This window comes from Coregonus clupeaformis, chromosome 16 (genome assembly GCF_020615455.1).
Source record: "Coregonus clupeaformis isolate EN_2021a chromosome 16, ASM2061545v1, whole genome shotgun sequence".
Lineage (NCBI taxonomy): Eukaryota > Metazoa > Chordata > Actinopteri > Salmoniformes > Salmonidae > Coregonus > Coregonus clupeaformis.
In genome coordinates this window covers 57,434,476-57,451,753 of record NC_059207.1, presented here as the reverse complement: position 1 = coordinate 57,451,753, position 17,278 = coordinate 57,434,476, and the positions used below count along the sequence as shown (strand labels likewise).

At 43.2% G+C, this 17,278-nt stretch overlaps 1 protein-coding gene across 3 annotated transcripts; it reads right to left on the bottom strand.

The window, feature by feature from the left end:
* Positions 1 to 1,490: 1,490 nt before the first annotated feature.
* LOC121585196 (ubiquitin-associated domain-containing protein 1-like) lies at positions 1,491 to 11,390 on the bottom strand. 3 transcript variants are annotated; one of them, XM_041901619.1, is made up of 10 exons: positions 10,984 to 11,390; positions 10,159 to 10,279; positions 9,971 to 10,044; positions 9,645 to 9,752; positions 9,189 to 9,291; positions 5,683 to 5,791; positions 3,715 to 3,976; positions 2,926 to 3,012; positions 2,483 to 2,621; positions 1,491 to 2,282 (listed from the first exon to the last, which is right to left on the bottom strand). In XM_041901619.1, exons 1-10 carry the CDS (start codon positions 11,119 to 11,121, stop codon positions 2,167 to 2,169), a joined length of 1,257 nt encoding a protein of 418 aa, XP_041757553.1. In that variant the 5' UTR covers positions 11,122 to 11,390; the 3' UTR covers positions 1,491 to 2,166. The 3 variants fall into 3 exon arrangements, with proteins under 3 accessions (XP_041757553.1, XP_041757555.1, XP_041757554.1); XM_041901621.1 differs by having other exon boundaries at positions 9,189 to 9,285; XM_041901620.1 differs by having other exon boundaries at positions 9,645 to 9,749.
* Between the last annotated feature and the right edge of the window lie 5,888 nt (positions 11,391 to 17,278).

Genomic DNA, 17,278 nt, shown 5'->3' with positions numbered 1-17,278 from the left:
AATCGGCAGTGTATCAAATACTTGTTCTCCCCACTGTATATATATATATATATATATATATATATATAGCCATTTGGGACGGAGCCTAAAATAAGTCATATTGATTCATCAAAAGCAGTACTAGCGCTTCTGAGTAATAAAAGAAACAGCCTCACTAACTCATTTCAATTCCCACATTTCTAATACGCCACTCAAATATATATTTCTACAGGTGTAGCTATTGCACAAAAATGCACTGTATTATTACTGGTCTATCTAATGACAAGGCACGTCATCGCACAGTCAACAATAAGTGCATGATGTTTTGGTTAAACAGCTCACATATACTTTGCTCTCAAAAGAAGACAGGCCCACCATTCGACTACCAGTTTTACTTAGCTCAGTATACCACTGCATGTCAAATTCTTCAATGCATTGGCTTGTATGTTTATACTAAGATAGTTTGTTTCATTGCAGGAAGGAATGATACACCTTCATCACTCAATCAATTAATCAACCAATCAATTCCCTTTCACTTATGTGACGTCCGTGGATCAGGCATCAATTAGCCTGGTCCCAGATCTGTTTGTGCTCTTGCCAACTCCATTGCTCATTGTCAAGCCAAATATGGTTTGATGCAACCCAGGGACTTTGGAATCCTTGTGCGGGCCGCCTAAGCATTATTCTTTTTTAAATTTTCGGGCCACCTAAGTCCAAATAGTGTAAAAAATTAAGAACAAAAATAACATGCTGGCTGCGTCCATTGCCACGTCCACCACCTAAGCCACTTTTTGATCCAGAAAACCCCCTGCAATCAGTGACAAGGAGTTGGTCTGATAGCACAAACAGACAGGCACTCAGACTAATCCTACCGCCCATTGTCAGAAAATACGAGTACTATTGTTCCTGCTGTAGTGAGTAGTTTTAAGAGCATTGCGAACAGGCGCAGTATTAGAGCAATATGATAACATCCAGAGCACATTGAGAATTAATTAATACATAGGTCTCTAGGTATTTTTCTTTTGTAAAATCAAGACCAAAGACCATTACCAAGACAGACTTGACTTCAGACACTAAAAATACAGCATTTAATACACTTTTCTAAAAAGAAAGTTGCGATTAAATAAATATTTGTGAGAAGCACAAAGAAAATGTCCTTTACTTTTCCACTTCTGTGAGTAGTGTCACAATGTGACTCACAGCAGGCAGACCACTAGGCTCCCACGGTTGAACACACACAGAGATTGTGAGCAAAAGCGAAAGAAAATCTTTGACCACCCAAATCCACCTGTACCTCTCTCTACACTCTAAATTCTGGACTTAATGTGATGAGCACAAATATTGCCATCACAGCAAGTGCATCCCAATACTTTCCACAAATCTAAAAGCATTGTATTGGTGGAGGAATGGACTAGAGGGAGTTTCAACCATATTTCTTATCCCAGTCATTTCCTTTTAAACCACTTAAGGGAAGTGAACAAGTGCACAATTTAGGAGGAAGGAGAGGTTAATTTGGACATACCCATAACCTGGGGTTTAATCATTCAGGAAGGGTGGAACGTTACACAACTTTCAGATAGAAACACGTCATTTAGAACAGACCTTATTTGTCACAGAGAATAATCAAATCGGATCCACTCTATACATTACATGTCTATCTACAACCTTTGGAATGTTTTACCATTCTGAACAAACCCCTGGTAAGTACTGAACTCTCATTTCATCATCACGCAACAGTTTGGTGCATGTTCACATGCAGTCTGACTTGTCTTCTACCAAATGATACAGACTACCTGTAGTCATTCACCTCTCGCTAGAAACATTCACCTTTGATGAAATGCAACAATTTAAGGAGACAACTTCAACTGTGATTGATATTCGAATACGGTGAACATTGGTTTGATGGAGAAATTATATCAAATAAATAATGTGCGTCATAACTATAAATTGTTCTTATTAAAATGTAAAAAACAACAATTGTAATAATTATTATTTTTATAATCATGTTCATGTTAACATTGTTTTGTACAAGGTTTTCTGTGGTATAAATAAATATTTCAGTCTTTTATACACATCTTCTCCGGCTTTGACTTTTCAAGGCAAAAACAACACTTGTCACAGCCGTGCACGCACTCGCACACAAGCTCACCTACACACACAAGCTCACACCAGGTCACCATACGGTCCCTACGTGCGGTTGAGTGTCTGGAAGATTCTGGAGATCTGCAGCATGACAGGCCCAGTCTCAGGGTCATTCATCCATTGGGTGCTGTTCAGAGGGTTCTCCAACATGTCCTCAAACGCTACACACAAACAACAAAAAGGTTTTGGAGGGTTTTAAGATACAATTCAATAAGTAGCATTGTCTGAGCCAGAATGGCCCATAGGACAGAAACCTGTTTCTGTAGTGTGAGGCTTGATGTATAGGTACACCCCTTTATCCTCTGAGCTTTATTTGTTATTTTTAACTGTACAATTCCCTTTATGCCTAAATCAAACCTACCCAGCAGTGTTTTAGGGTTGGTGAGGCCCAGCTGGACCACAGGGTTCTCCAGGATGGCCTGGAACAGAGAACTGTTGGTGTCGATGCCTTTATCCAGGTCCTCTGGAGACGGCTTCCTGTCCCCCAGCAGCCACTCGCACTATGGGACAACAAGAGGTTAACCAATCAGCAGCCACTCGCACTGCAGTTTAGATCGGTTAGTTAACTTCTCTTAAACTTGGACGGTCAATGGAGAACCAGTTCTCATTCCAAATGACAACATGGGTAAGAGGCGTAAAAAGCTGTCCATTCATACAAGACAGCAAGCAAAAACTTTTTTTTTGCTCAATAAGTAAGTGCCTGCTTCTTTGCGCTGATCATATACAGAAGACAAAGCGAGTATGTCAATAGCGGAACACCTCGGTGTCAGATCCTTTATTCCTCAGTGTGGACAGTAAACCTACCGCAGTGTCCTGTTGGTTGTTATTGACTCTCAGAGCATCGACCACCTCCTTCTCATCAAAGCCCATCTCCATTAACGCAATGACTGCCTGCAGAGACAAAGAACGATACGGAGTTAGTTTATCATTACATACTACACTGTCATTCTATAAAAATACCAATAGTTTATCACAGTATGATGCCAACATTCAGTAAGAGAGTAGCAGCGACACATTTTACAACATTTTATGTAAGCTAGCTAATAGCTACTGAGTGTACAAAACATTAGGAACTCTATCCATGACAGACTGACCAGGTGAATCCAGGTGAAAGCTATGATCCCTTCTTTATGTCACTTGTTAAATCCACTTCAAATCAGTGTAGATGAAGGGGAGGAGAGACAAGTTAAAGAAGGATTTTTAAGCCTCGAGACAATTGAGACATGGATTGTGTATGTGTACATTTCAGAGGGTGAATGGGCAAGACAAAAGATTGAAGTGCCTTTGAACGGGGTATGGTAGTAGGTGCCAGGCACACCATGGGCCAGCATCGCTGTGGAACGCTTTCGATATCTTGTAGTGTTGAGGCTGAAGAATTGAGGCTGTTCTGAGGATAAATGGGGGTGCAACTCAATATTAGGAAGGTGTTCCTAATGTTTTCTACACTCAGTGTATCTTGCCTGGTCCCAGATCTGTTTGTCGTCTTGCCAAATCCTTCAGTTGGCTATTCAGCACAAACAGATATGGGACCAGGCTAACATGTAACAGTGTTAGCTTGGTATATCCCAGGGCATTGGGACAGCAAACACTCACCCGTGAGTCAGGCCTGAACTCTCTTTTCCTTCGGATCCTCTTGAAGATCTCAGTGAGCTCGTCCTGCCTGGCGGCGGCGGCATCTGTGCTGGTCTGGGAGAGGGTGCGGAGGAGGTTTGGACATGAGGCGGAGATAGAGGGGACCAGGGGTGGTGCTGTGGCTCCTACTGCTCCTGGGGCGTCCTGGCCGGCCAGGGGGGTGTCCACCGCGGGGTCGTCTACGTGCTCAATCAGCCACTCCATGGCCTGGGTCACGGACATGCTGCAGGAGAGGGAGTGAGGGAAGGGCATGGTTAAACTTGTTGTTTCAGACTCAGATGACTCATCTGACTGGACTCACTTGTTGTGATTCAAACAACTGGTGCTGGATAGAATCACAGGCTCAGTGGTTAATTGATTCTTTATAAACTTCACTGATTTGACCACTGACCAGTATCATTGACTCAGACTATACTCCAGGGCAGTGGAGGATCCTCAGAGGAGGAAGGGGAGGACCATCCTCCTCAGTGAATTTCATAAAAATAAAAATAGTTAAACATTTAAAAAAGTTATCCTTTTGGATAAAACTATACTAAATATAATCACATCACCAAATAATTGATTAAAACACACTATTTTGCAAAGAAGGTCTACAGTAGCCTCAACAGCACTCTGTAGGGTAGCACCATCGTGTAGCCGGAGGACAGCTACCTTCCGTCCTCTTCTGGGTACATCGACTTCAATACAAAACCTAGGAGGCTCGTGGTTCTCACCCCCTTCCACAGTAATTATGACATCTTCCAGAGGACGTCCTCCAACCTATCAGAGCTCTTGCAGCATGAACTGACATTTTGTCCACCCAATCAAAGGATCAGATAATTAATCTAGTACTGAAAGCTAGCAATGCAGTGTATAACATGTGGTGAGTAGTTGACTCTGAGAAAGACAATAGTTGAACAGTTTTGAACAAATTAATTTCTTCCAAAATGAAGGAGAAGCAAGAGAGAAATAGAGAGACAGAGAGATTATCTTTTTTCCCCCCACTTTCACTTAGCTAGCAAATGCAGCTAGGTAGTTTAGCCTACTGAAACACCCTGCTCAAACAGAGGGATGCTATGTTAGCTAGCTGGCTATGACTTTCCAACACAACACTGGAACTCTTCCAAGTCAAGGTAAGCTTTTGGTTTGACAAATGTATTGCCACCGGGGCCAGCTGGTGTAACTGCTTACTGACTGTAACGTTACTGCATGATTGTAGCAGGTTTACTAACGCGTTAGTTCTATTAGCTATGCTGACTATGACGTTACTTTAGCTAATATGCTGACAACGATGTCGGCTGTTTGTAGCGGTTTAGCTTGGAAAGGGTTTTTCGCCTGGTCACTTACAGCTGATGTGTTGTGCATTGAAGTCCACAAATGAAAGGGAAGAGGTGAGAGGAGGAGAGTGCGTAGATGCGAGAAGGAATACAATGTGGCTACTATGAAAGTGAACTGTGTTTACGAGTGATCAGGGGTGTATTCATTCCGCCGATTCTGTTGGAAAATGTTTCTTAAAACGGAACAAACTGAGTATAAACATTGTTGAATTTGTCCAATAGAAACTCTTGTTTGCAACTGTTGGACTAATGATTACACCCTATATCAGCTAGATGCAGACAAGAGTGTGCAAGGCGGTATTGAATGTCACTGTCTGTCACCTCAAATGTCTCTAGACCTGTGTGCACCTACGTTGCAAAATTGCAAGAAATAGCCCCGCGGCCAAGATGGGGGCCTCAAAAATGTTATTGCCAAGGGCCTTGACCAAATACAGCTGGTCCAAGATAGCACTAACCATGGGCTGACCATGCCCATTGTCACATCCTTGTCACGCCCACCCCCTTAAGCCCCTTTTTGATTCAGAAAAAACCCTGCACTCGTTGTGTCGGTGATTCTGTTTGGATGATCTAAATTCACTTCTGGTGCTGATAAGTATTATTGATTGTGACTCACTGGTTGAGTCTGAGAGCTTTGATGGCTCTGCTCTCAGGGAAACCCATCTCAGTCAGCTGCTGAAGGGCCGTCTCATCCACCCGGTCCTCCTCATCCTCATCCAGCATGGCTGACAATCACACGCAGACAGACAATATTAGTGAATAACAGTATACCTATAATAATACTTTATACCGTGGCATTGATTGCCTTGAAGGGCATTCTAGAGCTTGCATTATTTAAGTGATAATGCCTGAGAAGCCGGTGTTTGGAGGATATACTGGCATGGGTGTTGTTAGGCCCGAGACAAACACAGGCTTCTCGGGCATTATCACTTTTATACAACGGGTTACCAACATATTCAAATAATGATTTACATATTTTCATAAAAAACTTTATTTTGATGAATTTATTCATACTATTTCATCCTTCCACAAGATAGTCCCTACACAAATCTAGGGTTGCTACCCAAGCTGGCTGGCTGGTCGTTCTATCGGTTCAGTTGCCAGAGACGCGACCCAGTCGTTCATTCTAAAAGTTCCATTGTCATACTGGCTGGCAATGTTCTTATCCCTTGCTTGCTAGCTAGCCAACTAAGGCTAACTTACAGTGACGTCAAACAATGCAGCCAGAATAACAGCAAAGTAAACTCAGCAAAAAAAGAAATGTCCCTTTTTCAGGACCCTGTCTTTCAAAGATCCAAATAACTTCACAGATCTTCATTGTAAAGGGTTTAAACACCGTTTCCCATGCTTGTTCAATGAACCATAAACAATTAAATGAACATGCACCTGTGGAACGGTCGTTAAGACACTAACAGCTTACAGATGGTAGGCAATTAAGGTCACAGTTATGAAAACTTAGGACACTGAAGAGGCCTTTCTACTGACTTTGAAAAACACCACAAGAAAGATGCCCAGGGTCCCTGCTCATCTGCGTGAACGTGCCTTAGGCATGCTGCAAGGAGGCATGAGGACTGCAGATGTGGCCAGGGCAATAAACTGCAATGTCCGTACTGTGAGACGCCTAAGACAGCGCTATAGGGAGACAGGACGGACAGCTGATTGTCCTCGCAGTGGCAGACCACGTGTAACAACACCTGCACAGGATCGGTACATCCGAACATCACACCTGCGGGACAGGTACAGGATGGCAACAACAACTGCCCGAGTTACATCATGAACGCACAATCCCTCCATCAGCGCTCAGACTGTCCGCAAGAGGATGAGAGAGGCTGGACTGAGGTCTTGTAGGCCTGTTGTTAGGCAGGTCCTCACCAGACATCCCCGGCATCAACGTCACCTATGGGCACAAACCCACCGTCGCTGGACCAGACAGGACTGGCAAAAAGTGCTCTTCACTGACGGGTCACGGTTTTGTCTCACCAGGGGTGATGGTGGGATTCGCGTTTATCGTCAAAGGATTGAACGTTACACTGAGGCCTGTACTCTGGAGCGGGATCGATTTGGAGGTGGAGGGTCCGTCATGGTCTAGGGCGGTGTGTCACAGCATCTTTTAACTGAGCTTGTTGTCATTGCAGGCAATCTCAATGCTGTGTGTTACAGGGAAGACATCCTCCTCCCTCATGTGGTACCCTTCCTGCAGGCTCATCCTGACATGACCCTCCAGCATGACAATGCCACCAGCCATACTGCTCGTTCTGTGCGTGATTTCAGTGTTCTGCCATGGCCAGCGAAGAGCCCGGATCTCAATCCCATTGAGCACGTTTGGGACCTGTTGGATCGGAGGGTGAGGGCTAGGGCCATTCCCCCCAGAAATGTCCGGGAACTTGCAGGTGCCTTGGTGGAAGAGTGGGGTAACATCTCACAGCAAGAACTGGCAAATCTGGTGCAGTCCATGAGGAGGAGATTACATTTACATTTTAGTCATTTAGCAGACGCTCTTATCCAGAGCGACTTACAGTTAGTGCATACATTATTTTATCGAACCCACAACCCTGGCGTTGCAAACGCCATGCTCTACCAACTGAGCTACATCCCCTGCCGGCCATTCCCTCCCCTACCCTGGATGACGCTGGGCCAATTGTGCGCGCCGCCCCATGGGTCTCCCGGTCGCGGCCGGCTACGACAAAGCCTGGATTCGAACCAGGATCTCTGGTGGCACAGCTAGCACTGCGATGCAGTGCCTTAGACCACTGAGATGCACTGCAGTACTTAATGCAGCTGGTGGCCACACCAGATACTGACTGTTACTTTTGACCCCCCCCCCCCGTTTGTTCAGGGACACATTATTCCATTTCTGTTAGTCACATGTCTGTGGAACTCAGTTTATGTCTCAGTTGTTGAATCTTGTTATGTTCATACAAATATTTACACATGTTAAGTTTGCTGAAAATAAACGCAGTTGACAGTGAGAGGACGTTTCTTTTTTTGCTGAGTTTAGCTACATTTGCGTTTATTTAAGCTGTTTTCTAGTGACATTTATTTGGATACATCCATAACAATGAGCTAATGATGCGCAATTTCGTCTGCCGTAGAAAATGTGCTCTCTTGTCAGGACACTGTTGTTCAGAGGAGCTAGCCAACAACACAGCTAACACAATCACTTCAAACTGAAGCTGGAAAGACAGCAAACTAGTTGCACTTAATTTCTTTTGAACAGTTTTCTATTGATATTTTTGTATACATAAAAATTATGCCTATTCATGAATTTTATCCTCACTGTAAATGTTGGTCTAAAAGAAATGTGAGATAATGTCTAGATGCTTTTTATAGTGGAGATCAAGTTTATACATTGCCTGGCTGGGCTGATGGGACAGTGGATTGTGCAGTCAGATGGAACAGAGTAAATAGGCATTTAAATGTCAGATTTAGCCAGTGGTAAATTGTGGAATAGACACCGGCTGGAACGCGGTTTTAACCAATCAGCATTCAGAATTAGACCCACCCGTTGTATAATTCCCTATAATGCGCAGTATAATTGCACAGTATAATTCAATGGCTATGAAATTCATACTTACATGTTCTGTTTGAGCTGCTTTTGAAAGCAAAAGTCGATTTGAAAACATTATTGGCATTGTTGAATTAGATTTTCATAATAGCAAGCTAGGACTGATGGTTTGTTCATAGAAATCAGAATCAATCATACTGATTTATATGGGTTAGCTGAGCTAGCAAGGCAACTACTGTAGATATCTAGTAAACTTGCTAGCTACTGCAGAGGATGTTGAACAAATTATAGCCATGGTATAAAAATGGGATAATCAACTTGGGAGCTCTATGCATTCTCTGGAAAATAATGCAACTCTGTGGAAAGTGAGTTCCACTTCGCTAACGCGTCGTGGAACACACCTTCCACTTGGCACATTATTTTCCAGAGAACTTACAGCCACTCGTTGATTATCCCTTAAATAATGCACTGTTCTGTCACTCATACATAAGCTCAGTGACAACATGACTGTTACAGCTCCAACTTTTTGCTCATTAAAAACCTCATGCATAACTAGCCTGTTACAGCCCTGCATAATCTTTGATAATGAAATAAAGTCTGCACAGTGCACACTGTACCATTGGCCTTTTTGAAGAGCTCCACGGCATCGGGGTTCAAGGCGAGGAGCTTCTGGGCCACTTCAATGAGAGAGACAAGGATTTTCCTGAGCTCCGTCTGAAACTGATGGAAAATGTACACACACATGCACACATAAACCAGAATTAATAACCTCTCTTTAAGAATGAGGTTCATGGCATAACATTAAGAGCATTACCAACTTGCCCTTGGGAATGAGGTCTTCTGACCTCATTGGAACTTCCTGGTTAAATTTAAAAATGTAATCTTAGTATCAGGGATTTAGAACAGGCTTAATCAAATTCACTCATTTGAAAATGCCTCTGATAAGTTTGCAGGCCCATGCATTTTAGGACTACAGAATTTCAGTACAATAGTAAGTGGAAATCTCCTGAAGTGCTTTGAACTATGCATTCAGACATGTTATTTACTGTAATACTGTATTGTACTGTACTTACATCTCTGATGTTGTGCTGGGTGACAGTGCGGTCTGTGTGGCGGGTGGACAGGCCAGCGGTGGCCTTCAGGATAGCATCCTTATCTGGAGCCTTGTTATCCTGTTTCTTCTGACAGACAAGGAAGAAACACACACTAAAGACCGTCCCAAACAGTACAACTAGTTGTAATACGTTTTTTGATGTGCTTGTCCCTGGTTCTCGCAGTCTTAGCAATACATTAAATATTTTTGTCTGATGATCAGTGCCTATTGAGATTAAGTGCAGAGTTCGACAAGCCACAAACTAATACAATTAGGGAGAGTATATAAATCTGTTGTAGGGCCTACCTTTTCCTCTGCAGTTATGTCAGCCATTTTCGGAGGGGGTGGCGGTGGTCTCTTCTTTATCAGTAGAAGAACATCTAAAACCAAAGGAAAACATTCACTTAATGGCATGTAGTAGCATTGATCATATTGGCTTATTGTTTGTGGGGAAAATATAAACATTGAGACAACTTCAAAATCCATAGGAGTACCTTTATCTTTTAGACTTTCATCTGCAACTGTTTTAGTTTCTGTGAGGATCCTCTCTGAGGCAGCATGGACAAGTTTATGGTGTGTGATTGTTTTGGGGTCTTCAAGGCTTCCATGTACATACTGCAAAACAAGCAAACCCCCCAAATTATCCCACAGATGGAACAAGTAGCAGTACTTTTATCCTGGTAAAATACTACAGCGTCATAAGCAGTTTGTAATTGGTAATGTATAGGCTAGCTAGACCTATATCAATAGCCAACCCCGTTTCTAAAGATGCCAATGATTTCTGCATTAGCTGGGTCTCTTACTGTTGTCTCGCTTATCTAAACTTGTACTAGGAGGATGCAGTGCAGAAAGAGACTGGCAGCCATATGGGGTAGGCTAGCTACATATAGGGCATCATACTGGCACTTAGGGAAGAATCAAGCATAAAAATGGGTAGCCCTAACTAGCAACAGCACAGTATAGACTGTGGAACAAATAAGGAAAACTCAGAAGGCAGGAGCCTAGAAACATAAACAGAGTAACTTACATAGCTACGCCAACAGACACGAGCATTGTGGCTAGGCTAGCTATCACATTTTGCAAAGGAGCTCATGAGGTGCGCATAGCTTGCAGGGATTCTAGGCTAGCTAGCTTGTGAACCAACTTGCTAAATTATAAATAGCAGTGTCTACCCAGTTACTATAAATACGGAAAGACTGACACTGACTATTTCAACTGGGGCTGCAAACATCAGCGATACAGTTACACAACTACGTTACAATTTCACCCTGACCCGAGCAAACACCAATGAGCAAGCAGGAAAATAAACACAAACATACATGTTTCAAGCACTTCTCTTTGAGTTTTTCAATAGTGGTATCCTCTGTTACTTCTTCCAACCACTCTGTACCATCCATAGTACAAATGTGGATTTTTAATATTTTTCCAGCGAATATCTTATCTTCTTGCACAAACATAGCTGTAGCTTTGTGTGTAGCTAGCTAGCAAGCTAGTTCAGTGATGGCTACGTTAGTTTGCTAACATTAGCAGGCTAACTGGCGTCTTCGAAAAACAGCGACAACAGTGCAAACACATGAACTTATGATTTTCGAACCATTTTCAGACAGTCTAATCAGACTTCAACGCTATAGCAGTCGAGTGCTGTTATTTTCGCTAAGAAGAGTTGTTTATTTTTCTCGAAAAGACGAGCAGCTAGCCAAGGACCCTATTTTGTTGGTTAACCTTGGCAACGTTTGTCCCTGTGCATAATGGGAATTGTAGTTGTTTTAAACGGTGTAGTTTCGCGCTCAATTAGCTGTGAATCCTAAAAGGTACCACCAGAAGAGGGAGACACTGCCTGGGCCTACTACACTGAACAAAAAATTAATGCAACATGCAACAATTTCAAAGACGGAAATAAGCAATTTAAATAAATAAATATGGATTTCACATGAATGGGAATACAGATATGATTCTGTTGGTTAAAGGTAGAGGCGTGGATCAGAAAACCAGACAGTATATGGTGTGATCGTCATTATTTTATTTATTTTTTATTTTATTTAACCTTTATTTAACCAGGTAAGTCAGTTGAGAAAACGTTTTCATTTACAACTGCGACCTGGCCAAGATAAAGCAAAGCAGTGCGATAAAAACAACAACACAGAGTTACATATGGGGTAAACAAAACATAAAGTCAAAAATACAACAGAAAATATATATACAGCCTGTGCGAATGTAGTAAATTATGGAGGTAAGGCAATAAATAGGCCATAGTGCAAAATAGTTACAATTTCGTATTAACACTGGAATGATAGATGTGCAAAAGATGATGTGCAAATAGAGATCCTGGGGTGCAAATTAGCAAAATAAATAACAATATGGGGATGAGGTAGTTGGGTGGGCTAATTACAGATGGGCTGTGTACAGGTGCAGTGATCGGTAAGCTGCTCTGACAACTAACGCCTAAAGTTAGTGAGGGAGATAAGAGTCTCCAGCTTCAGAGATTTTTGCAGTTCCTTCCAGTCATTGGCAGCAGAGAACTGGAAGGAATGGCGGCCAAAGGAGGTGTTGGCTTTGGGGATGACCAGTGAGATATACCTGCTGGAGCGCAGACTACGGGTATTTGCCTAGCAGTGATTTATAGATGACCTGGAGCCAGTGGGTTTGGCGACGAATATGTAGTGAGGGCCAGCCAACAAGAGCGTACAGGTCACAATGGTGGGTAGTATATGGGGCTTTGGTGACAAAACGGATGGCACTGTGATAGACTACATCCAATTTGCTGAGTAGAGTGTTGGAGGCTATTTTGTAAATGACTTCGCCGAAGTCAAGGATCGGTAGGATAGTCAGTTTTACGAGGGCATGTTTGGCAGCATGAGTGAAGGAGGCTTTGTTGCGAAATAGGAAGCCGATTCTAGATTTAACTTTGGATTGGAGATGCTTAATGTGAGTCTGGAAGGAGAGTTTACAGTCTAACCAGACACCTAGGTATTTGTAGTTGTCCACATACTCTAGGTCAGACCCGCCGAGAGTAGTGATTCTAGTCGGGTGGGCGGGTGCAAGCATCATTCGGTTGAAGAGCATGCATTTAGTTTTACTAGTGTTTAAGAGCAGTTGGAGGCTACGGAAGGAGTGTTGTATGGCGTTGAAGCTCGTTTGGAGGTTTGTTAACACAGTGTCCAATGAAGGACCAGATGTATACAAAATGGTGTCGTCCGCATAGAGGTGGATCCGAGCGTCACCAGCAGCAAGAGCAACATCATTGATATACACAGAGAATAGAGTCGGCCCGAGAATTGAACCCTGTGGCACCCCCATAGAGACTTCCAGAGGTCCAGACAACAGGCCCTCCGATTTGACACATTGAACTCTATCTGAGAAGTAGTTGGTGAACCAGGCGAGGCAGTCATTTGAGAAACCAAGGCTATTTAGTCTGCCAATAAGAATGTGGTGGTTGACAGAGTCGAAAGCCTTGGCCAGGTCGATGAAGAAGGCTGCGCAGTAGTCTTTTATCGATCGCGGTTATAATATCGTTTAGGATCTTGAACGTGGCTGAGGTGCACCCATGACCAGCTCGGAAACCGGATTGCATAGCAGAGAAGGTACGGTGGGATTCGAAATGGTCGGTGATCTGTTTGTTAACTTGGTTTTCAAAAACGTTCGAAAGGATGGATATAGGTCTGTAACAGTTTGGATCTAGAGTGTCACCCCCTTTGAAGAGGGGGATGACCGCGGCAGTTTTCCAATCTCTGGGGATCTCAGACGTTACGAAAGAGAGGTTGAACAGGCTAGTAATAGGGGTTGCGACAATTTCTGCGGCTAATTTTAGAAAGAAAGGATCCAGATTGTCTAGCCCAGCTGATTTGTAGGGGTCCAGATTTTTTATTTATTTTTTAGTCGCGATACATCTCCTTCGCATAGAGTTGATCAGGCTGTTGATTGTGGCCTGTGGAATGTTGTCCCACTCCTCTTCAATGGCTGTGCGTAGTTGCTGGATATTGGCAGGAACTGGAACATGCTGTCATACACGTCAATCCAGAGCATCCCAAACATGCTCAATGGGTGACATGTCTGGTGAGTATGCAGGCCATGGAAGAACTGGGACATTTTCAGCTTCCAGGAATTGCGGACAGATCCTTTTGACATGGGGCCGTGCATTATCATGCTGAAACATGAGGTGATGGCGGAAGATGAATGGCACGACAATGGGCCTCAGGATCTCGTCACAGTATCTCTGTGCATTGAAATTGCCATCGATAAAATGCAATTGTGTTCGTTGTCCGTAGCTTATGCCTGCCCATACCATAACCGTACCGCCACCATGGGGCACTATGTTCACAACGTTGACATCAGCAAACTGCTCGCCCACACAATGCCATGGGATTCATCCGTCTCCAGCGTGCCAGTGGCTGTCGAAGGTGAGCATTTGCCCACTGAAGTCGGTTACGACGCCGAACTGCAGTCAGGTCAAGACTCTGGTGAGGATGATGAGCACGCAGATGAGCTTCCCTGAGACATTTTATGACAGTTTGTGCAGAAATTATTTGGCTGTGCAAACCAACAGTTTCATCAGCTGTCCAGGTGGCTGGTCTCAGTCAATCACGCAGGTGAAGAAACTGGATGTGGAGGTCCTGAGCTGGCGTGGTTACATATGGTCAGCGGTTGTGAAGCCGGTTGGACATACTGCCAAATTCTCTAAAACGACGTTGGAGGCGGCTATGGTAGAGAAATGAACATCCAATCCTATGGCAACAGCTCTGGTCGACATTCCTGCAGTCAGCATGCCAATTGCACGCTCCCTCAAAACGTGAGACATCTGTGTAACAAAAATTGTTTTATTGTCCCCAGCACAAGGTGCACCTGTGCAATGATCATGCTGTTTAATCAGCTTCTTGATATGGCACACCTGTCAGGTGGATGGATTATCTTGGCAAAGGAGAAATGCTCACTAACAGGGATGTAAACATGGAACATTTCTGGGATCTTTGATTTCAGCTCATGAAACATGGGACCAACACCGAACATGTTGTGTTTTATACTTTTGTTCAGTTTATATATTGCCTTACTGAGGCATCCCATTTTGGCCACAGAAGGATCAGCCTTTCATGGGAAACACATAACAATTCAGATTATATTCTACACACTTCACTACTTCCAATATCCCCTTAACTTTTTTTCTACAGGTCAATATGTATTTCATAAACAGTGCAATGCATTGGGTTGAATGGGCCATGGAAACACAATGGGTCCACACTTGCCAACATTAGAAAACGTTTAAAGGTGCAATATGCAGAAATCGCTCCGACATTTCCTGGTTTCAAAAATTCAAATAATTCGCCTAACTTGAATAAGCCATGTATAAGCAGTGTAGAGAATCATTGTACCATCTAAACCGCTGTGAAATATATTTTCAATAACCAAAAATATTGTATTTTCATCTGGTGTACAAAACCGACATTAAAAGACTCAAAAACTAAACTCAAAGGCAATTTATGCTTGATCCGAAAGTGTGGTCGGAGGCTTGGTATGGATGATGTGACGTAATTGCGGCACCTCCGGAGGCATGCAGCGGCCAAATCAAGCTCCTTACTGCATTGCTGTGCACTTCTCAAATTTTGTAACAATGTGGAGGGCTCTGCATTGCTCCGCATTGACATGATTGGTTTATGGTAGGTGGGGGTGGTACATCCTGTATAAACACAAACTCACTTCCTTGACAACTTCCTTCACAATAGCTCTGCTTGGCTCAGCTAAGCGCAAGAAGTATGAAAGCCCTGACGTCTTCGCAGGCTGCATCTCAGTAAATGCTGTATGACCACTTCAGACTGTGGATTGACCATCTAGAGCAGGGTTCTTCAATTCCGGTCCTGGAGGGCCGAAACACCTCTGTTTTTCATCCTCTCCTTCTAATCAGGGGCTAATTCAGACCTGGGACACCAGGTGAGTGCAATTAACTACCAGGTAGAAATAAAAAACAGAAGTGTTTCGGCCCTCCAGGACCGGAATTGAAGAACCCTGATCTAGAGCCTTTTAAAAACGGAAGCATAGAGATAGCCACATTCAACACATCTACCGCTTCTTAGACTTGCTTTCAATGAGAATGACAGATCTGTAACTCTCATTTCTATGTGAATTTGGTCCTGTCTCCCAAAAAGTTACAGCATTAAGTTTAAACTTTTTTTCTTCTCAAAATGTGCACCAGCCAATTAAAATCGTCAATGTGGTCTATGAGAACTCCCGTGTTTTCCCTCACTGTGGGTAAATTGTGAATAGCGACTTGGAGTAGGCCTATTGGCTGATGCAGAATTTGTTACAGGAAATAATAATGTCCAAGGTGTTGTTAGAATAGGGCTAAGTGTGCCTGGTTAGGCTATCTGATGGGAAAAGCTAACATGTAGCGTTTTATCATGTGCAATTACAAATGTTGGACGTGATCGAACCTAATATCTATGGATCAAAACTGAGGGGATTCTATTAATGCCCCAGGCCTGCCCCGGGTGAACCGGGTTAGCGTTGATTGCATTCGTCTTGAAACCGGGCTGCCTCCCACGGGTGACCTGGGTGCCCTGGTCAAAGCCAACTGCAAAGTCGGCTGAAAACAAAAGTGACATATGCCAAGCACGTGGAGGATTCAGTGTTTTCACATGCAAAAGTGTTAACCCTTATAAAAATGCATATATCGCTATACCTGGCTTCTCAAAGAAAACGACTTTGAAAACTATAACATATATATAGAAAATACATGTTTTATGTTTCTGAACAGTTCATCATGCTGTTTTGTAGACATTATGGCCCGGTGATGCTCAATTTGTGCCGGGCGCTCCTCCTTCACCGCTTCTGCCCGGTGATGTGATGGGCCATAGCACGGTTTACCCTGGTTCAGTCTAATCGAACTCACTTACTATTTCATGAAAGTCACACGCCACGATCCGCAAATCAAAGTGACTGAATGGCGCTGTATGGTCAGTCCGAAGTCTGCATTAGTCATACAGCATTTAATGTGATGCGACCTCTGCAGAAGCAATGTTCTCTCTATTTTTTTCAGGCACTGAGCAAATTTCAGGTCTGCTGAGCACAAACGTGAACATTGTTAGTATTCTGTGCAACTTCCAGCATGCGTTTACTGTGAACACTGAGGCTGTACCCGCTTTAAGTTTCAGTTTCAGACAGTGGTCAAGTAGGCTACTGTGGATGATCATAATATAGGCCTACCAGAGTGGCCTAACATCAAAAACAATGGAGAAAATGCATTCCATATCATTTTAACATGGAAATAGCTGTTCTATCGTTCAGCCTACAGTAGCAGGCAATGTGTGGTGTTCAATGTAGGCCTACATTCCATGAGACTGTTTATTCATTTGTCCTTCAGACAAGGAGGTGACTGAAAAGGTTGTTGTTTGATGCAAGAAACCACTTTACAAAAAAAATGCATTGTTAATCCCATACCATTATTACAGAGAATCAGACAAATTATGCTACCCTCTGCCTATTGGCTACTTAGATTATTCAAGCCTGTCTCAAAATACAACACTGCCCTTTAAGACAAAAAAAAAGCTATTTACCTGACTTGCTTTTCAAAGATGTCTAAAAATGTACATGTTTTGTGCTCTTGTATGAAGCAATCACTCCCCCATT

Bases quoted from the DNA above. Each gene is read 5' to 3' on its own strand.
- LOC121585196 (XM_041901619.1), bottom strand. From the start codon at position 11,121: ATGTTTGTGCAAGAAGATAAGATATTCGCTGGAAAAATATTAAAAATC. The intron at 5,792-9,188 runs GTACAGTGTGCA...TGTGATTGTCAG, and splicing joins GCTCTTCAAAAAGGCCAATG to CCATGCTGGATGAGGATGAG. The intron at 3,977-5,682 runs GTGAGTCACAAT...CCTCTCCTGCAG, and splicing joins AAAGCTCTCAGACTCAACCA to CATGTCCGTGACCCAGGCCA.